At 57.6% G+C, this 25,760-nt stretch overlaps 8 protein-coding genes across 12 annotated transcripts; all 8 read right to left on the bottom strand.

Moving 5' to 3' along the window:
* Nucleotides 1-623: 623 nt before the first annotated feature.
* Nucleotides 624-5,010, bottom strand: ABB37_05482 (hypothetical protein; the record flags this gene model as incomplete). The annotated part of the gene is made up of 1 exon (XM_015803516.1): nucleotides 624-5,010. Exon 1 carries the CDS (start codon nucleotides 4,746-4,748, stop codon nucleotides 624-626), a length of 4,125 nt encoding a protein of 1,374 aa, XP_015658158.1. The 5' UTR covers nucleotides 4,749-5,010.
* Nucleotides 5,011-6,994: 1,984 nt separating this feature from the next.
* ABB37_05483 (putative 24-dihydroxyhept-2-ene-17-dioic acid aldolase) lies at nucleotides 6,995-7,929 on the bottom strand (the record flags this gene model as incomplete). The annotated part of the gene is made up of 1 exon (XM_015803517.1): nucleotides 6,995-7,929. The coding sequence occupies exon 1, from the start codon at nucleotides 7,832-7,834 to the stop codon at nucleotides 6,995-6,997; it is 840 nt and encodes a 279-aa protein (XP_015658159.1). The 5' UTR covers nucleotides 7,835-7,929.
* A 1,313-nt stretch (nucleotides 7,930-9,242) lies between these two features.
* ABB37_05484 (hypothetical protein) lies at nucleotides 9,243-10,741 on the bottom strand (the record flags this gene model as incomplete). Of its 3 annotated transcripts, none has more annotated exons than XM_015803520.1 (1): nucleotides 9,243-10,741. In XM_015803520.1, exon 1 carries the CDS (start codon nucleotides 10,149-10,151, stop codon nucleotides 9,243-9,245), a length of 909 nt encoding a protein of 302 aa, XP_015658162.1. In that variant the 5' UTR covers nucleotides 10,152-10,741. The 3 variants fall into 3 exon arrangements, with proteins under 3 accessions (XP_015658162.1, XP_015658161.1, XP_015658160.1); XM_015803519.1 differs by having other exon boundaries at nucleotides 9,243-10,315; XM_015803518.1 differs by having other exon boundaries at nucleotides 9,243-10,260.
* A 939-nt stretch (nucleotides 10,742-11,680) lies between these two features.
* ABB37_05485 (hypothetical protein) lies at nucleotides 11,681-12,766 on the bottom strand (the record flags this gene model as incomplete). The annotated part of the gene is made up of 1 exon (XM_015803521.1): nucleotides 11,681-12,766. One exon carries the CDS (start codon nucleotides 12,764-12,766, stop codon nucleotides 11,681-11,683), a length of 1,086 nt encoding a protein of 361 aa, XP_015658163.1.
* Nucleotides 12,767-15,032: 2,266 nt separating this feature from the next.
* ABB37_05486 (hypothetical protein) lies at nucleotides 15,033-16,497 on the bottom strand (the record flags this gene model as incomplete). 2 transcript variants are annotated; one of them, XM_015803523.1, is made up of 1 exon in its annotated part: nucleotides 15,033-16,497. In XM_015803523.1, the coding sequence occupies exon 1, from the start codon at nucleotides 16,206-16,208 to the stop codon at nucleotides 15,033-15,035; it is 1,176 nt and encodes a 391-aa protein (XP_015658165.1). In that variant the 5' UTR covers nucleotides 16,209-16,497. The 2 variants fall into 2 exon arrangements, with proteins under 2 accessions (XP_015658165.1, XP_015658164.1); XM_015803522.1 differs by having other exon boundaries at nucleotides 15,033-16,477.
* A 418-nt stretch (nucleotides 16,498-16,915) lies between these two features.
* ABB37_05487 (putative helicase-like protein) lies at nucleotides 16,916-20,319 on the bottom strand (the record flags this gene model as incomplete). The annotated part of the gene is made up of 1 exon (XM_015803524.1): nucleotides 16,916-20,319. The coding sequence occupies exon 1, from the start codon at nucleotides 19,940-19,942 to the stop codon at nucleotides 16,916-16,918; it is 3,027 nt and encodes a 1,008-aa protein (XP_015658166.1). The 5' UTR covers nucleotides 19,943-20,319.
* Nucleotides 20,320-21,320: 1,001 nt separating this feature from the next.
* Nucleotides 21,321-22,516, bottom strand: ABB37_05488 (putative mitochondrial protein phosphatase 2C; the record flags this gene model as incomplete). Of its 2 annotated transcripts, none has more annotated exons than XM_015803526.1 (1): nucleotides 21,321-22,516. In XM_015803526.1, exon 1 carries the CDS (start codon nucleotides 22,431-22,433, stop codon nucleotides 21,321-21,323), a length of 1,113 nt encoding a protein of 370 aa, XP_015658168.1. In that variant the 5' UTR covers nucleotides 22,434-22,516. The 2 variants fall into 2 exon arrangements, with proteins under 2 accessions (XP_015658168.1, XP_015658167.1); XM_015803525.1 differs by having other exon boundaries at nucleotides 21,321-22,511.
* Nucleotides 22,517-23,417: 901 nt separating this feature from the next.
* Nucleotides 23,418-25,031, bottom strand: ABB37_05489 (hypothetical protein; the record flags this gene model as incomplete). The annotated part of the gene is made up of 1 exon (XM_015803527.1): nucleotides 23,418-25,031. One exon carries the CDS (start codon nucleotides 25,029-25,031, stop codon nucleotides 23,418-23,420), a length of 1,614 nt encoding a protein of 537 aa, XP_015658169.1.
* Between the last annotated feature and the right edge of the window lie 729 nt (nucleotides 25,032-25,760).

A 25,760-nucleotide genomic window follows, 5' to 3' on the forward strand; every position in this document is an offset into this window, starting at 1 on the left:
CAATGGCGAAGTGTAGTGGGAAGGAGAGAGAGAGAGGCAGAGGCAAAGTACGAGCAGGCACATGAGCTGCGAAGAAGAGAACAGAGAAGATATGTTTGTGTGGAGGGGGGAGGGAAGGGGGGAATCCTTCTCTTCACGGGAGAGCATTTAAAAGAGGAGGTCAACAGATTGTGCCTTCGTGATTGGCCGCCTCCGTAAGGAGAAGCGGGCTGAGCGGTGAAGGGTCGAGATAAAAATGCCCCACCAAACACCGCTCACGCAGTACTTCTCCGTTATCCGTTGTGCACCAAGGCCGACAACGCTGCTTCTCTCCGTCCCTCCTTTTCTTATAAATCAATTGACTGTCTGCAAAGCAATGCAACGGGAGTTGCCGCAAAATGAAGCAACAGCAAGAACAGGGCCTTGAGGACGCATCGCCACGGCCTCCGACCTACTTGAAAGTTCCTCCGCACAGTGGAGCGTAGACATTGATACGGCTCACCGGCAAAGGAAAAGCCGTGCTTCTGTTTTCTATAATGTAAGAGAGGCGTTGGCGTAAGCCGCAACGACACGAAGGACGCGATACGAAGTACAATACTCGTCAGAGCCCACGACCCTGCCTCGATCTTTTGTCTCTTGTCTTTCTACTCCTGTACGACCGGCGCCACCGGATGCGCGCGCAGCACCACCTCCAAATGGTACGATTCCACCGTCTTGTCCTCGCTGTTGTTGATGAAGATCCACATCGGCCACCGCCCCTCCAGCTGGCCGGGCGGTAGCGTGAGCATGTCGAACTGCAACCCGACAAACTGCGAGTCGCCCGGTGCCAGCGCGAACTTCGACGGGCTCACGCGCAGATTAAACTTGTAGTTGTGGTGCACTTGAAACACCTCTTCCTGCTCGCCGCGATGGGCGAAGGTGAGACGGCGCAGCACCGGCCCACGGGCGTTCTCCAAAGACAGCTCGATCACTTGCGTGTAGGATGGGGTTGGGTAGACGGTCGGCACCGTGAGCAGCGTCTTCTTTAGCGCGCTGTCCTGCAGGGTGTGCAGCAGCATCTTCTGCGTCCCGACATCGCGGGGGTGGAGGCGCAACACGTACGAAGGCCCCCGCCGCTCCACCTTCACCTTCGTGTCGCTGCAGTACAGATCCTCCGTGCCCTCCGCAGGGAGGCCGAGGGCGGTCGTCTGTCCCCAGTAAATGTCACGCGTCATGTAGCTTTCACAGGCAAAGACGCACAGCTCCCACGTCTCATAAACACGGCTCATGGCTGCATCGTAGAAGAAGGTGACGTATTCAATGCGCTGCCGCCCTAACTCTTTCGGGATCTGCGTCGTCACCGTCGCCTCCTCCCAGGCCGTGATGTGCGTCTGTGTGATGGGGTCGAGCACCGCGTTGGTGCGCACCGTCGTCGTCCCCGAGGACGTCGCGGCGAACGCGCAGAGCTCGCGCATGCGCCGCAGCAACGCGGCGCTGTTGGACGTGTCCGGGAAGCTCGCGGCAGAAAACGTGCGGCTGAGAAACCGCGTCGACACCTCCGTGCCGGCGGCGCCGAATACCTCGTAGCGGCGGTCCACCAACGGCGGCTCCACCGTGGCGTTCACGCGAACGCAGCAGACGAGCTCGCGCCTTTCGGAGTAGACGCGGGCGGTGACTCGCGTGACGTTTGGATGCTCCGCCGCGTGTGCGGAGAGGCGGACGACCAGCAGCACCTCGGTGCGTTCACGGGGCCCCAGGTAGAAGTTCGCGCCGTCCACGACGGCGCACACGTCCATATCGCCCGGATCGACCTCGACGAAGAACTGCATCGTAGTGCCAAACGGATTCGCAAAGGGCGTGCGGATCACCTCTGGTCGCCACGACACGACGTGGACGTCGTGCTCCACCGTGAGGCGGCTGAGGAGGGCCTCGGCGATGCGCTTTGATTTAACGGCTGCGCGCTCGTGCTCGAGTTGGCGCAGGCGGTACTCCATTTCTGCTGCCTCCTGCGCCGCCTGCACGTGTGCGTCCGGCACACCGGGGAGGAGGGGGCTGCCGGTGCTCTGCTGCTGCGCCAGCAGTTGCTTCTTAATGTACTCGGTGCGTTGCCGGTGCAGAGAACCGCCGCCATTACCGTTTTCTCCTCCCGTTGCAACAGCAGGAGGAGGAGTCGTAGTCGCAGTGGCGGCGGTGATGCGGTCGCTCACGTCATTTCCTGCTGACGACTCGCGCAGCGCGGTGGAACCGCCGTCAGCGTTTGGGGCGCCGCCTCCGCTTGATGATGACGTCGCGGACCCGTTGAGTCGATCGACGTGACGGAGCTTCTTCGCAGTAATGACGCGGCCACCACCACGAACACCGTCAGCACCACCATTATGCGCCGCCCCCTCTCCTGGGAGCCGCATCACATTGGACTGACCCGCCAAGCCCCCCTCCGCCTCCCCAACACCGACGCAGAAAATCGTGAGGTGCACCTGACCGGCGTGCCGCATCACGGGGAACACCTTTGGCGGCACCACCTGCTCCGTCATGCTGAGGTCACGCTGGAGCGCGACGTCCATCGGCATCATCGCACACGTGGCGGACACGGGTCTGCGGAAGGCAGCCAGTGGGAGGTGTGCCGTGGCGACGTAGAACATGGTCAGTGCGTCGTACACGTGCACGTAGAGGGTGGCGTTGCCGGCTGCCTTGAACTTGCGCATCACGCTGCTCTGCAGTGCCTCCGTCGGCTCGCACCAGACCAGTCCGGCTCGATCCTGACTGTCGTACACCTTAAAGCTTCTGTTCGTCGTCGTCTCCTCGACGGAGACCATGCGCAGGGGGCCCACCTGCTGGTAGCTCAGAGGACCAAAGGAGAAGAGCAAACACACGTCAGCCGGCATGTACACCGCGTTGTCCACCGTGATGCCTTCCACACGGAAACCGTACAGGGAGGAGTTCAGCTGGCCCACCATCGGTGCCGCGTCATTCAGCAGCGTGCCGTGGAGAGGGTGGAGAAGGGGCTGCACGCCCTCCTGCATAAGGCGGCGCGCACACCAGGAGACCGCCAGCGGCCGCGGGGCGAGGTCAATCACATCCACCTCCCCATCGGCTAAGCCTTTGTTGAGACGCTCCTGCATGGCGGGACTCAGCGCTGCGGGCCCGCTGCCCAGACCGCTCGTCTGCCGGAGCAGCACGTCTTGCGACTCACGAACCTTGTGCAACTCCTCCATGATGGTGCAGAGCAGCTTGAAGATGCCGACGTCGTCCCCGGCAGCACGAGACGCGGCGAGCGCGGCCGGCATCGTCGGTGCTTGCGACGTCGGAGCGCCCTCTAACGGCGTCACTCCTGGCATCGCCGGAGAGGGAATCTGATCCGCGGTGGACAGCACACGCGTAGGCTTCCCCCCCGCTGCCGCCGGCGGTGGATGGTCGCTGAGCACAGACGCCGAGGCGGAGGACACGTCATCTCGTGTGATTTCCTCAGGCACCGGCAGCGGTGCAGCGACACCCGCACCAACACCGGCCGCTGCTGCTGCTGCTGCGGCGGCGGCGGACGAGGAGGGGGCTACACCGGTGTCGTGGTACTCTACGGTGAGAGTCACGGCTATCGGCACACGCCCGTAGGGACTGGTGGAGTCCAACATCAGCAGCCGCGCATCCTCGCACGAGAAGGGACCGCGCAACGCAGGCAAATTCTCTACGCGAATGTCACGGTCTTCCATCGGCATCATGCAGAGCGGCAGCACGCAGAAGCCGACCACCGCGAAGGCACGCGAACCCGGTGCGCGGCGACGCACCGCCATGACAAGCGACGTCGAGGAGTGCACCGGCAGCCGGTCCATTTCAAGCGGAAGATCGGAGCGGAGGAGAACCGTATTCGGCGCTGCACTGATTGGGTGCGGACTAGACGTCGAGGAGGACGGGGAGGAGGAGGAGCTGCTGCCACTTTCATGGCGCCCACGACCGCCACCATTGCTGGTTTTTTCCGAAGAGCTCACGAGCAGCAGCGGCACCTCGCTGCCTTTCCCGAGCGGCCGAAAGCCGTTGTGGGCGATGGCGGCGACCGACCAGTCAGCGTCCGGGTCGGCTAAGTTCACGGCGGAGTCCTTCGACGTGGCGGCGAGCTCGATGTTCTTGACGGTGAGGCGGAAGGTCGAGGTGCCGGGCTTCGGCGTGCTGCGCGTGAAGTCGGCGGAGACGAAGACACCAGGAGGCACGAGCTCGCTCATCAGCTTCGCCAGCGCCGCGTCTGCGTTGACGGCAACGTCGCAGAGCAGCGCCGCATCACTCGGCGCCGTTGGGAGGCACTCCGCCGGCCAGGAGGATTGGTCCACCTGCAGCAGCTGCGCCGTGCCGCGGTGCAGCGTGAAGGAGGTGCCGCCGTTCTTCAGCTCCTCCACCGGGCAGCAGCCCCAGCGCGTGACGCGGTGTTGCTCCAGCGACCGATCCGGGCGCGTCTCCTGCGCGAGCGTCTCGACCACCAACACCTGCGACGGTGCCGTCTGCACGACGATGGGCCGGGTGAGCTGGTGCCGCTCCAGCTGGTAGGACGAGCCGTAGAACATCTTTCGTGCCGGGTCGAAGAGGACGAGGTTCACGGCGTCCATCTCGGTTGCCTGTAGCGCTTCCGGCGAGGCGTCGCGGAAGGTGAGCTGCAGCGTTACACAGGCGCCACCGTGGGATTGAATGCTCTTTGCAGTCTGCTTGGCTTCCCACGAGTCGTAGCGGAAGCCGTTGGAGAGCAGCAGGCGAGCCATCTGTTCCGCGGACCGCGGCCGTGACGCCGGCGCTCCAGCAGACGGCGGCATCGTTCTAAGTTATGAAAAAGAAGAAGAAGAGTCTATATGTATGTTGCACAGCAGTAAGATGTGCGCGCTGCTTGCATGCAGCTCGTGATACGGAAGTAAAAAAAGAAAAAGGAGGAGCAGGAGTCTTCGTTGTGTGTGTGTGTCTTCTGTGGCTGTGAGCTGCCTCGCCGCGTGCGTATCACGCGGAAATGTGGTGGAGTTGACGATCGCACGTGCGTCTCGCGTCTATGCAAATGTGTAGTCTTTTTAAAGGTCGCTTCGCTGTTGCAACGGACCCCGTAAAGGAAGAAGAGGCGAAAGAAAGCGGAGGTGACTTCTCTTTTGTGAATACGCGATGGTGGAGTACATGCGAGGGCACACCCAGAGAGAGAGAGGCAGTGTGCGTCACGAGCCACTTCTCAATGCAATGGGGCGCTGCTTTCAGTGTCTGCTGCTCGCGTCCATCTCTTAACGCGGTGCAGCTCAGCGGCTACACCTCACTCCCTCAGCTTTTTGTGCTTTGTTTTGCGATGAGAGAGAGAAAGTCCTCTACTTAATGAAGTCACCGCTTTTGAGCTTTTCTCATCTTGAATAAATTTCCCGCTACAGTGTCGTTCTCCTTCTTATTCTTACTATCATTATCATTTTTTCATATCCGCGGCAAAGCAACGACCCCCGCCCTTCCCAGGAAGGATGAGGAAACGCCACTGGTTGGCAGGCGAACATGAGAAAAAGGAAAAGAGAAAAGGCCAAAACGCGAAACAGAAGGCGATACATCTCACTTAACGCAGAATCGACAGGACACACCGTTCTTGTCTTACACATCAGCACGGCAACGTGACGCGGAGACGGAGCAATTCAAGCCTTTGCAACGGCATATCAACGACCATTGATCCTTTCTTTGCCCAGTCTACGGTACTACTTTATGAATATGTATGCATATGTATCCATCTCGAATTGAAGTCGAATGCTGATGAGAAGCACTGCATCGGTGTATGCGAGGTCTTCACGCTCAACCAACCAGCAACAACAAAGCCTGTTCCATCTGGATGTACACGCTCTTCCCAGTTTCAGTTCCTTTCCTAACTCTTTCCCTTTCACCGCACACATCCTCCCACACATTCACACACGCACAACCGGGGCATTCTCTTTTATTTTCTTTGAATTCCCAGATGTTCCCTTTGGACGTTTGATGTCCTTTAAAAAAAAGGCATTTCATTTCCCTTTCTTTTCAGTAATAATAATGATCGCAATAAAGTGCCTGTTCAAGGCGAGAAAGCTTGTGGGGTGAATCCACTAGGTTGCGCTAAGATGCCGACACTCGCTCCACGCATGACGGTCGGCGATGGAGAGCACGACGCGGGGGGCGGGGCACGTGCAACGACCGCGACGTGCAACCGCTGACAACGTCCACGAAATGCACAAGGGAAATAATAATAACAAAAAGACTCCTCCAGAGTAACAGGCGCCTCCACGCGCGAAGCTATCCAGAACTCCCTCACGTCCACAACCGTTCGCCACCGTAAGGAAGAGGGAGAAAAGAAACCTCTTCATCGATTTGCATGTCATTTTTCCCGTCTCTAAACCATAGCAGGAAAACCTTATGAAATGGCGGACTCCTTCAATCCACCTCTTACGTGGGGCGCTGCCTTCGGAGGGAACGTGATCCGTAGCTTTGAGCTGTCGGCCGGAATTGAGGAAAAGAGGTAGTGAGGAGAAGCAGGCGTCAGGGTCCCCCTCCTCCTCCTCCCATTCACCCCCCACTCCTCCATCACTCAGGAGTTGGGAAAACGAAAGCCAGAAAGAAGAAGAAGAAAAAAAAAGGGCGAACGACGGCACCACAACAGGACAGACGCTTCGTGTACAACAGCTATCCTTTTACACGGCGACGAGCGCTTCTCAACGGAGAAGACGTCAACCATCACGCTCCACCGCTTGCAAGCGTCGCGCGCCCGTGGCAGTTACACCGATACAAAACGAACTCTTCTTACGCGCCGCGCGTCTTCCTTGCCGGGTAATTCCTCCTTCTACGCGCGCGGCGCTCATTTGTGAAAAATAGTAAATGAAAAAGCCAGACAGTTAAAAACGAATAATAGTTATGTAAAGAGTGAAAGCCAATATGATTTTTTCCTTCGCTGAGAGACCGTCGCCAGTGCGGTGGCGCCAGGGGGGGAGAGGGGGGAAGCGGGGTCAGACAGCGCTCGCCATCGGCCTCAGCCACTCGCTCCGATACATACGCGGGCACGGACACGGCGCTGCTCTCCGGCTTACACCAGAGCGCTGGGCTGGTTCGTCCACGGCTTGCCCTTCTCGGCGGAGATCTCCTTCAGCGCCTTCACGTGCGTGGCCGCCTGCGTCATCGCGTGGTGCAGCTCGCTGCCGATGCAGATGAAGGTGAAGTCCTTCTCCAGGAACTCGCCGACGCGGTCCGTGCCGAAGAGGAACAGGCCCAGGATCACGTTGTTCTTCTTCGCCGTCGCGATCAGCTTGTCGGTCGCGGCCTGCAGCTCCGGCGAGAAGTACATCTGCGGGAACACGTAGCGGCCGTCGTACAGGCCCAGGGACATGCACAGGTCGTTCTGGCCCAAGAAGGCGATGTCGATGCCCTTCACGGCCATGATCTCCTCCAGGTTCTCGATGCACGACGCCGTCTCCACCTGGAAGGCAACCACCACGTTCTTGTTCGCCGCCGGCACGTAGCCCAGCAGGCCAGCGGCGTTCATGCACTGCTGCGGCTGGTACACGGAGCGGGTGCCCTCCGTGGGGTAGTAGCAGCACGACACGGCCTCCTGCAGCTCCTGCGCGTTGTTCACGTACGGGATCAGCACGCCGTCCGCGCCGCTGTCCAGCGACGTCTGGATGCCGGCGCGGTCATGCGTGCTCGCGACGCGCACCATCACCTTGGCGTGGCCCACGCGGATCGCGGCGATCATCTGCGCCACCGTCATCGAGTCCACGGGGGAGTGCTGGGCATCGATCAGCAGCCAGTCGTAGCCGGAGTGGCTGAACTGGCCGGCGAGCAGGGGGTTGGCGGAGTTCAGGAACACGCCGAACTTCGGCTTGCCGGCACGGAGCTCGGCCTTGAATTCAGCGCCACCAGCGGACATGATGAATGCGTGACGGAGGAGAAAGACGGGGTTGGTGAGTCGTTAACGAACACAGTGGAGAGAGAGAGAGAGAGAGGCGGTATGCGGTGGCAAACTGCCGACGCAGGCGGGTGTATACACGCGTTGTATGTGTGTGTGTGTGTGTTCCCAGGTAAAGTTGGAGAAGACAGAGGAGAGGGGAAAATACGTGGAGGGGGTAAAGAAGGAGGGGAATGCAATGATACGGACTCGTCAAGGAGAGGAAATGCCGTTGAACCGCACGGCCTCGTCTGCATTTATCCGTCACAAGAAATGTGGTGGCCGGTCTTGGGCATTTGATCGAGAAGGCGCCGGTGCAGGAGGGAATGCTGCTGGGGTGAATTATCGGTCATGTTGATGGACGCAATGAAGGAAAGCTGCGTTGAAGCGTTCATCGATTCGGGAAGGCACCGCTTCGCACGGAGTGAATATCTTTTTCCTTTTGAGTGCTCAGCTTCTGCATTCTCGATGCCACCTCGAACGGTGTCGGCGAGGGGAGTCAAGGCCGCACAAGTGGGGTGGGACACTCACAGCTCTGCCCTCAATGGATAAAGAAACACGAGTGTAAACGAGGAAAGGAAAAATTGTATATATATCATTGTTTCCTTACAACGCTCTTGTGAGCTGATCAACATCGCTGAGGGAGAAGCACACCGACACCAACAGAAGAAAAAAGCGGAAGAGGAGAAGATCGGCGCTTATCCGCTTCACCGGGCCACGCTGCACACGCCCTCGCCGCCTCCTTCGCGCCGAATGAAAAGTAAAGAAAAGAAGGGCGAGAGAAACGAAGGGCACGCACTGCACGAAGCAGCGAGGCGTGATGCTTCCCAGGCGCATGAGGCACGCACACCAACGCTCGCGGGACGCACCTCTCCCCCCTTGCCCCCCCCCCCCACCACAAAAAAACAACAGAAGAGGAGATTCTTTGGTGGTGTAGAAGACGACGATTTCAGCAACAACAGCGATGGGGGAAATAACAAGAATAAGAAACAAAATAACAAAGAGAATCATTCCAGTGAACCAAAGCGAGTTTCAAACACAAAAGGGGAGGTGATGCGATGCATCGAAAATGGCGCTGTGCGCTGCCCAGTGACGACCATTTCGCCCATCGCAGACGCGCAGAGAGCAAAGAAGAAAAAACCCTCAAACAGTCAGGTATCTGTAGCAACAGCGCAAAAAGCGAAGGTGCGGCGTCTGTTCGCTTTACCATCTGCGTTATCAACACTTGTACGAATGAAATCCAGGCTTCCCAGAAAGTATATCCGCAGCATTTCGCTGCTCACACACACACACACACACACACATACATATAAATACATACATACATGCACAAACAGACCGCTCAAAACAGAGAAGGATAAAAGGAATGGTACGAGGCAGCTCTCTCACGTTACAGAGCCTCCGCTGCCTTCTCCACCGCCTTTTGAACCTCCTCGTCCGTTGCGTTGTCGCTCACCATCTCGAGCGCCTTCGCCATCACCCGCTGCGCAGCGCGGCGCTGCCCCAGCAAGCCTATCTCGGGAATCACCAATTCAAAGCGCAGAGGGGAGGGAATATAGTCCAGCGTCTGCGAGCGACCCTCCAAGATTACGTTGTAGCCGTCTGCGCTCAGAAGCTTGATGGCGGCGGCGCCGAAGCGAATCACTTCGCCCTGCGTCTGCTGCGCCACCGTCGGCACTTTCGCGCTGATCAGCGGTGTCTTGAGCGCCGTGTTCTGCACATCCGCCACCCGCGTCGTGCCATCCAGCATCGTCTGGAAAGTGCCGTCGTCGCACTTCACAAACGACACCCGCCTCGCGACGTCGGCCAGCAAGTCGTCCGTCAAGTTCTCCGTCGTTATTTCCTTTCCCTGCGCCGCCAGCACCTCGTTGCAGAGGTACGTGTAGCTGCGGAATACATTACCGTTGCTCCAGGTGACGCACTTGGGCAGCGCATCCTGCAGCTTGTTCACCGTGGTGCCCTTGCCCGTGCCGCTCAGCCCTTGTAAAACGATGACGTTTCCGGCCAACGACGGCAGGGCCGCGACAATCTTATCCGCCACGGCATTGGCGGTGAGGCCCACCACGTTGATCTTCGTAACAGGAGACACATCGGGATGGCCGCTAAGAATGCCCTTGCGAATCGCAATGCGAATTCCGTCGCACAGCTTCCCCGCGTCCTCGTTGTCGCGCTGAACGATGCCACGACCCTCGCTCTCGGACAGCTTCTGGAACGTGGCGTTATTCCTTAGTGCAGCAAGCACACAGGAGCTGCAAACATCATCCTGCTGACGTAGGATCTGCAGAGTCAGGCGTTGCATGTGGATTTTCTTCCTTGCTTGACGCGGGGTATTTGTTTGCTTCGGAGTTATCAACACTATTCAAAGAGAAGAAGACCTATGTGCTATCGAAGGCGGGCGTGGGGTTCGCTGGACAGGTTTTCCCAATGAAGGACAGAAGAAGCGGGTGGGGAACAGGATGGTGCTTGTGTATCGTTGTTGCCGGTTTTATTCCAGAACAAAAAAGAAGAGGGGAATGCAGAACGGAAGAGGAGAGACGAGCGTTCTGTATTGATGTAAGGAGTGATACCCGCTAAAGCATTGCCGTGTAACGAGCTTCTTGACGCTGCGTGCCTGTCCACCACGATGTCTCTGACTTCGTGGCCATCACGTAGCCGAAGATCGTGTTAGCGAAAGAAAGGCGGCAGAGTGAGCACCTTGAGGAAAAAAAGCGGCGTCATCCGGCGTGTTCCTCTCGCTCTCTCGCTCTCCCCCCTCCCCCTCCTCTCTCTCTTGGAAGTCTGTCCTCCGATCCATTACGAAGGCTGAGTTCCCGTGCAATCAAAACACGCAGTGCTTGACCTGTAGGAACTCCCACGCACAGGGGGCGCCACGGTGAGCGTAAAACACACTCGCACACACGAAAGATTTCAGGAACGTTTACGTCATGTGCACGAAAAGGACAAAGGAAAGAAGAAGAAGAGACAAAGAGAAGAAAACAGTGTTCTCATCAGCAGAGAACTGGAATACATCGATACAACACCATGGAACCATGTACCACGGGCGACCGCCCTGGGAAGAAGAGAGAAGAGAAAAACAGAGGCGAAATTGATTGTGTGGGTGTGCCTGTGTGTGCGTGGTGTGTGAGGGATGATGCACCTGACCACATACACGCCATCCGCGGCTCAGAAAGAGAAGAAAGAAAGCGTAAGAACAGAGTCGAACAACGCTACGTAACGTACACAGCATGATGAAAGGCAAAGAAAAAAAAGGTCAAAAATAGAAAAGAGACGAGACCAGCAGTCAAACAAAAACTACATGGGCTAAAGAAACAAAAGGAAAAGAAAACGACCAACTGTAAGATGGGAGGCATTGGGGGCAAGCGACACGTACGGATGTATAAACAACGGAAGCGCTCACCTTTGTCCTTTTCCCTTCCTCATGATGGATTCCTTGTTTTGGTTTTGTTTTTCTCTGTTTCGTCAGACATGTGACGACCGTTTATGTGTCCCTTCACCTGCCGAGCCTCGGAAAGCCCACCGCAACGAAGAGAAAATATATATATATGAGACGGATACTAAAGCAGCGCACGGCTTCCATTTTATACACGAGAGAACAAAAGGAAGAGCGGCACGCGTAAACACAAAAAAGGCGTTGAAAGGAGAAAGGATAGGGCCAACACCAAGAAGAGACGAGCGACTCCAAGAGAATGGAGAGGGGCACTGCCTGGTCTCCTGCATCCCGGTTAATCATCAATGCATTTCGCGGATACTTCTTGTTTTGGTACCTGAGGCGTACACTTCAACCGAGGTTAAAGGTGGAGCCATTCGCTTCCACGCCCTTGCCTCTCGTTAGCCCACTCCGTTCCCCGCCTGGAACTGCTGAAGCTGCAACAACGCGTTGTAGTTGTCCAGCACATCGTACACGGTGTCCGCTTCCGCCAGCGCCTCCAGCACGGGAATCAATCGAAGAAGCTCTTCATCGTTGGGGTCGTCAAACCACGACGTGATTGGGATGGCGTTGCGCTGCTGGAAGAGGTACGCAATGGGGCTGTTGTCGATGATGGCGACGTGGTCCAGGTTGCGGCCAAGCAGCGACAAGTCCTTCACGTAGGTCGTCCCCACCACGCTGCAGTGCTCACGGAAGAGACGGAGGTTGCCCAGGATGCGGCCGGCGTCAATCGCGTTGATGAGCGGGTCGCAATACGTGCTCACAGAGGCCGTGAAGACGACAACTTCAAACAGCGGAGCGATCACCTCCAGGAAGTGCCGCAGGTGAGGCCGGAAGGCCACGTAGACGTTCACCAGCGTGTCGCGATCCAACTGAATGGGCAGATGCACGTCGTAGCGCGCGCTGCTCTCGTAAGAGCTGTGCACGAGGGTCTCATCAACGTCCAAAATAAGGCACTTTCTGTGCCGCATCATCGGCAGCGCCTCCGGCAGCAGCGACGGGTGTGCTGATGCGTCGATGGGAGACGTGTTTTTGGGCTGGCTGCGTATTCGCCTTGCTCGCTCCACCAGCTCCGTGGCGTGCACCCGCTGCCGCGAGCCGCTGCCGTGGCCGTGACGCACGCTGACCGGCGAGGTGCTCGTACGCACACCATTACCACCACCGCTGTTGTTGCTGTCTGCGCCTCCGTAGCTCCCCGCACGTCCGCCGCCACGCGGAGCGCAGTTATGTGGTGCGTGCTGCTGGGTAACCTGCGTGATCAACGTGTTGGGCACGATGGCGGAATTGTTGCCGCTGTAGTTCCTCGTATTGGTGCTGATGTACGGTGCAGGCGAGCCAGAGGGTGAGGAGCCGCCGCTGTGGTGCCCTCCTGCGTTGATGGGGGAGCCCCCCTTCCCTCCCCGTTGGCGTTGCTGCGACTCCAACTTGTCGGAGATGCCGCGGAAGAACGACGTGGGCGTCGCGTTGGTCTCCTGCTCGCCGTCCATGACGAAGACGACGCCTTTTCACAAGTTAAAAAAAAAAATACTAATTATGGTAGAGACGTTAACACTGATAGGAAATAGAAGAAGAAGTGGTGAACACCTTTCAAAAAAAGAAAAGAAGGAAATGGCCAACGCTTTACCCGCTGCTTCTTGTCCGGCTGATCGAGTTACGCTCTTCGTAAATGGACACCGCAAACAACGCGGAGGAGGCGGCAGCGCGATGCGGATGGCAAATGACAACGATTTCGCCGTTAGCCGCACTGCGTTCCACGAGAGCACCCAATAAAGTCAACAACTGAAAAGAAAAAAAACAACACAAATGAACGCGCAAAGTAAGTAGTAGAGTGAGAAAAGAGATGAGGAAGAAGCCAACGTCTCGACACGGTTTAAAAACCACGTGTTGCAGAGAGAGTGAGAGAGAGAAAGAGAAATAAAATAACTCAAAAAATAAATATATAACTAAACAAATAAATATATAACTACATAAAGAGGAACCGCTTTTATTGTTTTTCTTACTGTTGTTGCTGCTTCGTAGAACGCTGATAAAAGTACCAAGAGAAGAAGGAATGAGGAGAGAAAGAAAAGGAAAGAAAATAGAAGAGTCGAAGAGCGCGGGGCAGGGCCAACGCAGAGAGCGTGTGGTAACGGAAAAACGGTGACAACAACACAGGAAACAACAACAAAAAAAGGGTTGAAACTGCCGGATTATAAACGAAGAAGGCCCTACAGCGATGAAGAGAAAAATATCATATGGGCGAACTACATACGCAGAATGAGAGGACCAAATCGACCTTGTGTAAGAATTCCGCCAGAGGAGCAGAAAAATCAGAAGGACTGTCTTATGTGGAAACAGAGCATATAACTGGAACGTGTCCGTCGTGTAATCGTACAAGGTCTATTATTAAAACCAGAGAAAGAAAGAGAGGAGAAGCAGCCGATGTTTTGTTTCAATAAAGGGAAAAAAAAACAACAGGTAAGAAAGAAAAGGAGAAATATATATATATCAGCGCAGTGTCAAGTATAATCAAAGAATAAAGAGAGAAGTAAACGCAGGTGCACCGCCGTTTCGCAGCTCCGTCGACGCAGGTATTGAACTGGCACACGTTTCCGCTTTCCTTTCTCTCCCCCGTCACCTTCGTTGCTTTGAAACGAGGCAGCAACCACCGCCACAGGCACAGCAGCAACAAGAACACACACACACACACACACACAGCTCCGTAAAAGGAAGGAAAAATGAGGCTTTAATACGCTGAAAGACACTGGCTTATCAGAAGTCCAGAAGTACTCACGCAGTCCGCTGTAAGTGGTATCGGCGCCACCGTGCTTGCACCGACCAAGAATCGCCGTCGATGCTTGCTGTTAACGATGAAGCACTAGCCAACGCGGCCGCGAGAACAGAGAAGGGAGATGATGCGGAAGATGAGGAGTGTATGGCGCTGCTCTGTACGACTGTAAACGACGCTCACTATTATTGTCGTCGCAGAGGATCCTTGCCGAAAGTGCGGTGTGCAGTGCAGTAAGGGAGTACAGAGGAGGAGAAAGACAAAGGCGGAAGAGAACAGAAGTTAAACGACAGCGACATCAGCTCTTTAGGGGGGAGGAAGCGACGGCGAGTCACGGCCACAGAGTACAAGTCGAAGAAGCGACCGTGATTTCAGTTGTGTTCCCCTTCAAGCACAGAAGTGCAGCGGTACTTTGAGGAGCGCCATCGCGTCTCTCACTCCAACTCTCACCCATCAGGCAGCGATGCAGGATTGAAATGAGAGGCGAAAGCGTTTCATTTCCGCGAACCGGCGTATGACCGAGCGGTGGATGTTTCTCCTTCTCTTGCAGCGCTACACGCACGTCTGCTGAACGGTATTGCGGATGTGAACGAGATGGACGTAAGAGAGTAAAGGTTCTACAACAAGGGCAAGGGGGGGGAGAGGGAAACAGAACGCAGCGACAATTAAGCTGGACGCTTACGGACGCTAGAGACAACAATAATATATAAGAGAAAGAGGAAAGAAACGAAAGCAGCAGCAGCGACAACAACCAAATCAAAAACACAAGGAGTTGCTGGAGAATGAAACCGGTTTCACCGAAACGTCCACACGCGCGCGTGTACGTAAGTTGCCCCGTTCTTTTCCACGCGGCTTTTCCTTTCTTTTTAGAGCTCCCCCGCAAAAACCAAAACAAAATCAAAGGGGAATCACAGAGAAGAAAGATCAGATTCATTAGTTCAACTTTAGTTTACTTGAGACGACACAAGATGTTGAGCACTGTTCGTTTAACCCACGACGGCGGTGTTGCCTGAGTCGTGATCCACTATAACCTGCGCGCGCTCATCTGCCAGCAACCGCAGCTCATACCGAGCCACCATCGCCCGCAGACCCGAAAAGGTCAGTCGCAGGTACACTTCCATATTGCGGGTCTTTCCCTTCACCAAGTACTCCATGTCGATTCCGTCCATCGCTCGCCGCGCGACTTCATTTTTCGATGTCACAGATTTCGGCTCACCGGGCAGCGGCTCCGCCACCGATGGCTGCGCCTGCGCCTCCGCCGTGGAGTACACCGCCCTGCACGAGGTCTGGTCGACGTCCACGTCATCCACCGGGGAAGCGAGCCCGCCGCACGCATCCACCACCGTCTGCACGTTGCGCTGCAGCACGGCGATATTCTCCGCGTCGTACCTGTGCTGCAGCGGCGGCACCATCATCACCGCGGCGGCGGTCGGTGGTCGCTGGAAGAGGCGCTCCACAAAGAGAGCGCCGAAGTCGTCGAAGTCACTCAGGATGACGTACTGAAGAATGTTGAACTCCTCTCCCTTCTTGGGATCTACGTGGAAGCTGGTCACCTGGAAGGTGTGGGGGAAGGCCATGCGAATCCCGTTGATCGTCGTCGCCTCCTTACCTTTCCGCTCCGGATAACGACCGGTGGCAGCTTTGTACCGCTTCACGATGCCTGGCCGCGGCTTCCACGACAGCTGGCACCGCACCTGCTTCGCCTTCTCAAAGTCCACTAGCGCTATGCAGTTCACATGTTGGTCATCCTTCTTCAGCACGACGGTGTCGCGGGGGATGTGCGTGACGGGGCCGAAGTTGTCGATAAGACAGCGCGACATCGCCCGTATGAGCCCCCGCTGCACCGAGCCACCGTCGCTGCCTTCCTGCAGCAGACTCGGATGGAACATGCGCATCAGCCGCTGGTCGAAGCCCGGGGTGGCGGGGTCGGTCAGGAAGAAGAAGAAGGTAAGAAACGGCGAGAGCGCCATCGCCTTCATCTCGCCCGGGCGCTGGAAGATGCCGTAGCGGAGCCCGTAGATGGCCATGGCGACCCACGGCGCAGCCAGAAAGAGAAGGACGCAGACGACGGCGTACGGCAGGGCGCGTCCCACGTACTCCTCGTACTCGCCGCGGAAGAAGTCCCGCATGAGGTGCATCGCCTGCTGCTGCAACGTGGACATGACTGCAAATGGAGAGAAGAAAGACGGTAAAGTGCGAGTAAGGTTTCTATTATTATTATTTAGTACTTGATGTGAGTTCAACAAGCAGGGAGGCGCAACAAGAACAGCATATATATATTCAACTGACAGCAAGACAATTGTTGAAGGCGGCAGCGATAAGATGCGCTAGGCAGAGAACAGAGAAAACAGGAGATGCTATGAAGACGAAGCAACGCTGCCGGCGACTTGCTGACGCAATACGAGCTTAGAAAGAACAGAAGAAAATAAGCTGGTGAGAAGCAGAGAGAACTGCGCGGCAGACAAGGCAGCGGCGGGAAGTACGGATGAAGAGGCAAAGGAGGAAACAGAGGAAGCGGTTACACAAATCAAAGAAAGGAGGAGAGGGAGAGAGGTGACAGCGTGCATAATGGGACGCTTCACATGGGCAGTTGAGTAAGAGCGAGGAGAGTGGCGGCGCTCGCTAACACCTACACACACACATGATCAACGGTGGAGGTGGAGATGCCCACCGTGCGCCGTTTCCATCTTTCCTTCTGACAAAAATGCTACAACAACGACGCTTTTTGTCTTCTGTTTTTAACAAAAGCAGAATTACGACTCTGATTGCTGCGTATAATCATTATAAGTAAATAGAAAGAGCCGAAACAAACTTTGGACTTTGTTTCGCACCGACAGCGGCGGTAGTCACCAGCCCAAGAGAAGAGGTCCTACGCGTTGTCCTCCTCCTCTACCTCTGCCTCCTCGCTGCTCTCCACCTCACCGGAGTCCGACTCCCCTGCATCGTTGTCGTCGCCGTCATCGTCTCCCGCTGAGCCGGCGGAGGAGGAGGAGGAAGAGGGGGACACCACGCCGCAGCAGCGCAGACACGTAATGTAGTAGCACGAGCGCTTCACTTCCATCTCTTCCTTCGCCATATCCGCGTAGGTGCTGCGGATGTGCAGCAGACGTGCTCCGGTTGGGTCCATTTCGAGGTAGCGCGGATCCAAGCAGTCAAAGCAGAAGGAGCGGGGACAGGCGTCACACATGAAGATGGCGCCATCGGCGGACTGCGGCTTCCCGCACAGCGAGCACACGTGACGCGGGCACGTCCACTGCCGCTTCAGCGTCTCGCCCGGCTTCGGCGTGCGTGCACCGATGCAGGCGGCGTGGTAGGCCTTGGGACACACCATACAGTGGTAGAGCGGCTCCATCGGGTGCATAATACCACCGCAGCAGAAGCACTCGTGTGTTTGCTTGGGCGGGGAGCCGAGGCTGCCCACACCACCGCCGCCACGTGGCCCTGCGGCGGCGGACCCCGGCAGGCCCGTGTCCTCCACCGCTAGCAAGTCCGCGATCATCGCATTCTCCTCTGCGTGACCGTCCGTATCCTCTACGAGCGGCGCGAAGTTGAGGGAGTTCGCCGATCCGCTGGCGGCGTTGTGCGTCTTTTGCTGCTCCAACCGGCGGAACATCTCCCGTATGTCCTCGGCGGTGATCCTTGCGGCACCGGCGCCGTCCGCTGACCCGCCGCCACCGTTGCGCCGCTGACCGCCTTTCCCGCCTTCGACGATGAAGTCGCCCAACGACGCTTTGCCAGCCGCGATGCCGCGGATGTGCTCCTCCACCGTCCCCTCCAAGCACAGTCGGTAGACGTGCACCGTGCGGGTCTGCCCGATGCGGTGAGCGCGGTCGGCCGCCTGCCGGTCCAGCTGCGGATTGAAGTGTGCATCAAACAGAACGACGGTGTCGGCCCCCGTCAGCGTGACGCCGACGCCGCCCGCGGTGGTCGTCACGAGAAAGAGAAAGCACGACGAGGTGGGGTGGTTGTAGCGCAGCATCGCCAGCTCCCGCTCCACGCGGTTGCAGCTCCCGTCCAGGCGCTCGTAGCTGTAGTCGCACAGGTGGCACATCGCCTCCAGCAGGTCGAGCGTGGCGGTGAAGTTCGAAAAGATGAGGCAGCGATGGCCAGCGGCCTTCAGCTTCGGCAAAAGGGAGTGCAGGTAGCGCATCTTCGCGCTGGGGTCGATGATGTGCGCGGCGTCCATCGGAATGCCCGCCGCCTTCATGCGGTCCTCCACCGACTTCTGTGAGCCGGTTGTGCGGTTCTCATCGGCCAGCAGCCGCAGCGTCAAGGGGTGGTTGCACACCGCCCGCTGATGACTCAGATGGCCATGCAGCTGGTGGCCCGTGTTGCCCTCCCGCAGGGCGTGGGTGGTGAGCTGCGAGAGGAGGTGCTGCTGGACGTAGGTGGGGGCCAGCTTCGTGAGCGGCTCGTCGATGCGGGGCGGGATGCCGAGCTCCATGTCTGCCTTGGTGCGTCGCAGCATGATGAACTGCAGTACCCTCGCACACTCTTCGGCCTGCCGCACCGGATCGCGCACGCTCGGGTCGTAGCCCGCCATGAGCCACGGATAGAGAAAGCTCAGCAGACTCCACACCTCCTGGACGTTGTTGTGCACCGGCGTCCCGGTGACGGCCACGCGATAGCACGCCGTCAGCTTGCGAGAGACGGAGGTAATCGCCGTGTCGTGCGTCTTCAGCACGTGCGCCTCGTCCACGATCACCGTCACCCACGACCGCTTCCGGAAGAAACCGCGATCGTGCTGGATCAAGGCAGGGGTGGTCACGAAAACGGCGTGGCGGTTGTGGTGGCCAGCGCGGGCCAGCATGCGGGTCTGGCGCTCACCATGGTACTTCACCACGCGCAGCTGCGGTGCCCACCGCGCCAGCTCCCGCGTCCAGCTCGTGAGAGTCGACAGCGGCGCAATAACGAGGTGCGGCCCCTCAATGCTGTGCAGCTGCCGCAGGGTGTGCAGAAACGCGGAGATCTGCGCCGTCTTGCCCAGACCCATGTCGTCCGCCAAGATGCACGACATGCCGCGGTGAAAGCGGTCCAGTAAGAACTGCACGCCTTCGACCTGGTACGACCGCAGCACGCAGCCGGCGAGGGCGCCGACGCTTTCGTTGGTGACGGCGGGGGCGGGGTAGAAGAAGGGCCGCAGCTCCGCGTCCTGCGCGATGCGGCTCAGCGCGCGGTCTTTGAAGAAAGGCTCAAACACGTTGAATAGTTCAGCGTTGTGGCGCAGGTCGAACTCAAACTGACGCTGAAAGTAGCGAGCAATCGTTTCCAGGGCCCGCGCAGACGACTTGTGCCAGGCGAGGCTGCCCATTGTGCAGGCAGTGGAGGCGTCAAAGTCGTCCTCCTTCGACGCAGCAACGGGCGAGGAGGCGTGGGAGGAGGGGGCGGCGGCCGCCTGCTGTTGTGCTCGTGCGATCTCCTCCAGCATGGCGTCCACTTTCTTGACTTGACGTGCCTCCTGCGAGCCCAACAGCAGCGCCAGCTCGTCCTCGTCTTCCTCCGAGTGTCCCCGGCGTGCCAGCACGCGCTTCGCGGTGGTGGGGGAAAAGACCTCCACCGCCACATCCTCGTCACGTAGCCGTTTGGATGAACTTACGACGTCTACATTTCTATCCACCACCTTCGACGCGGGCCCTGCACTTCCGCCGGCACCGTCGAGAGACGTGCGTGCGTAGCTTGGCACCACACCTGCGTCACCCGACGCACGACCGTTGCGTCCTTCGCCGTCAGCGTGCTCGGGAGAACTGCTGGTGACACCTCCGCCTGCTTTCAGAGTGGTGGGAGGACGCGAAGGGACCACAGGGACGCCGGGCAGCGGCACCGCCTCTTCCTTCTTTCCCACTGCCTTTCCGTTACTCTTGTGCAGAAACCTGGCGAAGTAGTTGTCCAAGTTCATCTTGTTTCCTGTGAAGGGGGGAGGGGGGAACAATACTAATGAATAAGAAGAGTTTAATGACAGAAGTTTAGATGTGTTATCCGAAATGCCAAAGCGTCATCAACGGAAACGCCGGAGCTGTTGAATGTCTCGTCTGTCTCTAGACGGCGGTGTGCGAATACAGAAGAAGACAGCTTTCGATGAGCGAAAAGAAGAAGCGGCAGTTTGAAACGGACGCCGCCGGTGACGGGGCACACTCGCGTAAAGATGCAGCGGCAACTAACAGGAAAGGGGGAGGAAGGATAACTCCCTCTTGTGCGAGGAGAGAAGTCGTGGCAGGCGTCTCCGGCGCGAGCACAGAGCGTTTTTTTTTCTTTCTTTCGTTCTATCACCTTCCCTGAATTTCGAGAGAAGGAAGGACGGAGGAGGGAAAGGGAAAGGAGAAGGAGAACGTGGGAGGGAGAGCACTTTTGCTGAGTGACCCGCTTCTTGAGAAGTCTCATCAGTGATGCGTCATTGGCCGTCACGCGAGGTTCATCTTATCTGGCGTATTTTCATTTCTTTTTTCCAAGAGGACGAGGTGCAAAAGCCTCTGTGAAACACAGAATGGTGACAGCACTCTACCAGACAAGGCTCGTTGTAATGTTGACAATGACGAGCGTCGACCAGAGAACCGGCCGGTCACTCCTCCAATGAAAGGCACACCCGCTCACACTTTCTCTCTCTCTCTCATGCGGAGTTTATTGTCGATTATCTTTCGCCCTTTGATGTCGTCCGTTGCAACGTCAGGTGTGAAGAGAAAAAGCGTAGAGCGCACAAACACAGACACACAGATCCGCATAACAACATACCGAGCACCGTGAAAGATGGACGATGCCCATTCAAAGGAGCACGAACACAACCAAACCCGTCCGCCCTCGCGTCGACGTATCCGCCTGCACGCCCGCACTTCTAAAAGAGAAAAAAAGAAACAGCCCGAACAGGCCTATCGGAAACGAGATCAGAAAAAAACAGTATTAATGATACTGACTACAAGTACCTTTCAAAAAAAGAGAAGAAACACCAACGTGTGAATCCTAACGACGGCAACGGCATCACCAACCAATTACAGCGCCCACTTGAATGCCACCTCGGAAATACGATAGCAATGACCCACTTCCTTGCAAAGCCACCGATGAGCAAAAACAAATAGTGCTCTCTCCAAGAGTACATCGCATCACCAACGGCTGTGCGCTCCCTGTGTAACCAACAAACGAAAGAAAAAAGGAAGACGATACATAACACTCGCCCCAACGCGCATCACAACCGGGAAACAACCACATCAACATCAACAGTGACACACACACACACATATATATCGGGAGCTGCAGCCCGCTTTTCCCCCTTCCATGTTCCCACCTTACCACGATGCGTTGTTGTTCAGCTCCTCCCTCGTGCTGACACGACTCAGCAGCACCGTAATGTCATCCGGCTTTCCACCCTTCGCATCCGCCTCCCCGAACTGGCGCAGCATGGAGGACCACGGCGTGCTCGCCTCCGGGTTGATGGACGTCTTGTAGGCGTCCGCCACAATGCGCTGCGCCACGCGGTACGGGTCGACATACTCGATCTTCTCCTCCGCGAGCAGGCCGCTGAGCCAGAAGCCAACAAAAGGGATCTTCGTGATGGCACTCTCCTCCACCTTCCCAATCCAGCCCGCATCGGAGGCGAGGTGCGCGTTGAAGCAGTTGTCGAAGAGGCCGTCGGTGCCCATCACAATCACGTCCCCCTCCTGCACCGGCACGGACTCGCGCACACAGTCCTGCGGCCGGTCGGAGAAGGCGCGGCCCACCATCGACTTGGGCAGCACACCGAGTTGAAAAGGTGCGTTGAAGCCGTGCACCTTCTCGTGTACGCGGAAGTACGGCACGCGGTTGCGCACCACCATCAGCCCGCTGTCGCCGAGGTTCGCCACGTCGAGTGTGTGCGTGCCGTCCTCCTCCCTTCTCAACGCCGCCACGCAGGCTGTGCTGCTGCCCACCTTCACATGACCATCCTTCACCACTTTCGTGTAGGCCGCATTGAGAACGCGCTCCGGATCGTCGTCGTCGCGGTGCGTTTCGGCATACAGCTTTGCATTCTCCATCAGCGCGTTCGCGAAGATCGCCGGGTCCACGCCTTCAGAGCGCCACCCGCCCACGCCGTCCGCCACCCCAATCACCTTGTAGTTGTTCGCGACGAAGAAGCTGTCCTCGCCGCAGTCCAGCTCGACAAAACTCGCCCGTTTGCGCCAGCTGACGGACTGCCGCCGCTTCCGCTCGTCCACGTCGCTGCGGTACATCTTCTGCGGCGTCGGCTTTGCTTTGCAGAAGGCCCAGCTCTGCAGCACCAACTCGGTAGGGTCCTTTTCGCTTACGGGCGCCTCATCGGGCGGCGCACCCCAGGAGGCGACGTCGTAGGCGCTGGCCTGCGCCTGTGCCTGAGGGGTGGGCTGCCCGTCGGGGAGCAAGGGTACACTGTTGCTGCCGCCCATGTCGAACCGCAGGGTGTGTGTGTGTGTGTGTGTGTGTGTGTGTGTGTGTAGGCGGGTAGATGTGTCTATGGAGGTTGCTATGCTGAAGACGGAAGAGAGGGGACATGTGAAGAGACAGAAGAAGAAGCTGGCGATTCGATCCCTTCCAACGAAAATTATCTTCTTTCGTTATTATTGGTGAAAACACCTTCCAGCAATCTCGCCTCTACAACCCATAACATCCACTCGCTGGGCACGAGTCGTTGCCAACGTCAACGAAGCTGTCGCAGCCGGGGAGAAGAATCACGCTCCTCGTTGTGGTGCAGCCGTCAACCAGAACGTTGAACACGATGCGAAATAGTAAATGCATATCTTTTTTTACCGAGCTACGTTGTCGGAAGCTTTTCTCTTCTCTTACAGCGAAGCCCAAAGCCCGCATGTTTGTTTCTTCTTCCGATTTGCACCGCGCTCCGTAGCGGCGCTCCTCATCGAATGCGCAGAGAGAGGAAATACAAAGAAGACGACGACAGACACGAAAGTAAAAACAAAAACATCGCATGGCGACGTGGCCGCACCGTGCAGCGTGTTAAACGGGGCTCGGGTTGGGAAGCAGGCTGCGCGAGCGCCGACGGAGGCGGGAAACAAGCAAGAAAAACACGTGCTCCTCGAGGAGCGGGAAGTGAAGGGTGCCTCTCGCTTGCAGTGAGTCCCGTCGCAGTTCCTCCTCCTCCATTTGCTCTCCTGGTCCTCTGCCTTGCTCAAGTTGGAAAAAAAAGAAAACAAAAGAAAACGAAACGAGCCTGCACAGTTCGCTCGTCACGTAGCGAGAGATCCGCCGTGCCGGTTGCGTGCACCCGCGTACAGGCTTCGTGGTCCTCGGCTTCGCGCGCCTGTACGACCGGCGTGTTACTCGCTGCTTTGCGCCAACAGAAGTTTCACAAAGCCGCACGCTTTTCCTTTTCCCCGCCGGGAACTTGTTGGGCAGGTGAGATGCGTCCTCTCGCTCTATGCATCGTCGGTGAGGATTTGGGCCTCAGGAAGACCGGCGGACATCAACGCGTCGGTGCAGTCGCTCACAAAGTTCGGCGGCCCGCACACGTAGGCTAGCGGCAGGTCGGGCCCAAAATACGTCTGCACCGCCCGCAGCACGTCGTCCTTGTGGAGGTGGTGGTGATGGGTGACGGGGGTGGTGGGCGGGGAGGGGGAGGCGGCGCTGTGCGATTCTCGCGCCCTGTCCTCTTCCTCACCGTTCTTCGCCTGCGGGATGAAAAGCTCCATCACGTACGTCTTCGCGCGACGGCTCTCGAGTGGAAACCGCCGCTGCCATCGCATGAACTCCTCCAGCTTCGGCACCGTCTCCAGGGTGTGATTGGCGTGCAGGTGTACCACGTGCAGCGCCTCGGTGCCTTCAGCAAAAAAGGTGTCGTCGAGTGAGGAGTTCATCGCCGCGTAGGCGCTCGTGATGCCGATGCCGGCCGTCACCCACAACATGTTGCCACGCAGCTTTTGCAGGGTGTCGTGATGGTCGGCAAACGTGAAGGCCCCACCTACGTTGCACACCCGCAGAGGGGTGTGGAGGGAGTGCTGATGCAGCCACGCACTCCCGCTCTTCCGCGGGTCGCTGCCGGTGGCTTTCACCATTAACGTAAACAAAGAGCCGTTGCGGTTCACATCACAGATGGTCCACCGCCGTCGCATCATCGTCTCCTCCTCATTCGTCGCTGCGGACCTCGTCCCACCGACAGAGGACGTGAGGCCGCTTGTATGCTGGGCTGCGGCTGCGTAGCTCTCCTTCACGGGCAGCTCCACCTCCACGTACTCGCCCAACTCCGCGCGCCGCAGCAAAGGGCCCGAGATGTAGGTGAAGTGGAACTCCCGCACGCCGGGGCAGACGTCCGTGATGCTCGTGCACGACACGAACAGATTTGTGGCGGGCGCGTTGACGGCCCGGCCGCCGCGGACGCCGCCCTGCAGAGGCAGCAGCGGCGGACTCACCGGCGGTCGCGTCTTCTGCCCGGCATCGAAGGGGTTCGCTCCGCCGTGCCCGGTGCTGGTCAGTCGCATCTGCTGGAAGACCTGACCGCTGCGCACGCCAGGGGCGACGCTGCTGTGGATCCCAGGTGGGCGTAAGCCCGGACGGATGCCCTCCATTGGCGCTACGGCCGGCTTCTCCCGGTTGGCCAGCTCCATCGACGCGTAGGTGTCGCTCTCCCACTTGGGTCCGCTGAGGTCCACCGTCACGTAGACGTCGTCGGCCTCGTCCACCGTCACCTTGTGCACCCGCTGCTTGCAGCCCTTCGACTTCACCGTCTGCTGCGGAGCCCCGCCGCGTGGGTTGATGGTGATGCCCATGTAAAGGCCCTCCCCGGTGTCGAGGGCGATCTTGTAGCTGTGCCACGGGCACACAATGCAAGGGTGGCCGCCCATCTCCTCGATGTCACCGCGCAGCAAAGGACCACCGTGGTGGTAGCAGGCGTTGTCGATGGCGTAGAGTTGATCCTTGTAGCACACGACCGCGATGTTGCGCACCCCGCACTTGACCAGTTGACGGGAGCCGTCGGTGAACTGCGAGCGCGTGCCGACGCGCACGCGCTGCGGCTGCGACGCACTCCCCGACATTAATTACGCAAAGTAAAAGAGAAATACGCAAGGAAGCATACTGAAAGCTTCTCGAAGTGAGAAGTAGAGCTGTGAAAGAGATGAGAACTGACCGGAGGAGAAGGAGGCTGCTCGACTAGTCAAGAGAAGAGAGAGAGAGAGAGAAGAGAAGGCACTTATTTGACTGCACAATGCCAGTAAATGAAAACCGAAATAGTAATACTAACGAAGCTCTAGAGGTTAGGTGTGATGTGTCAACGGGCGCACTCCAGCGACAGAGAGCGGCAGAGAAGAAACAGCAATAATAATAATAGTAGCACAAAGTGGAAGACGCCGCAGCCACCAGCGCACCGCGTTTAAAAACAAACAAAAAAAATGCCCACCAACACGGCGCGCTGTAATGCTATCCGGCCGCACGCTCACCCTCTATCAAGTGAACCGCCTACGTCGGGCTTTCCTCGGCGTGGACTACAAAACCAGGAAAATGAGAAAGACTGATGAGTTGGAAAAGATTTCTTATTCTTATTCTTATTGACTCATAAGGCGAGTAGCGGAGAAGAACTGGCGCCGCTACACCGATGCTGCATAAGTTCGCTTGTAGGTGTGTGTGTGTGTGTGTGTGTGTGTGCACTTGCGTTAGTCGGCAATGAAAAAAAAAAAGGGAGGAGAAGTAAAACAAGAAAAGGTATTCATGATACATAAAGGAAGTGCGCGCAATCGGGCGTGCAACGGTGGTGCAACGATACAAGT

This window comes from Leptomonas pyrrhocoris, assembly GCF_001293395.1.
Source record: "Leptomonas pyrrhocoris isolate H10 chromosome Unknown, whole genome shotgun sequence".
Lineage (NCBI taxonomy): Eukaryota > Euglenozoa > Kinetoplastea > Trypanosomatida > Trypanosomatidae > Leptomonas > Leptomonas pyrrhocoris.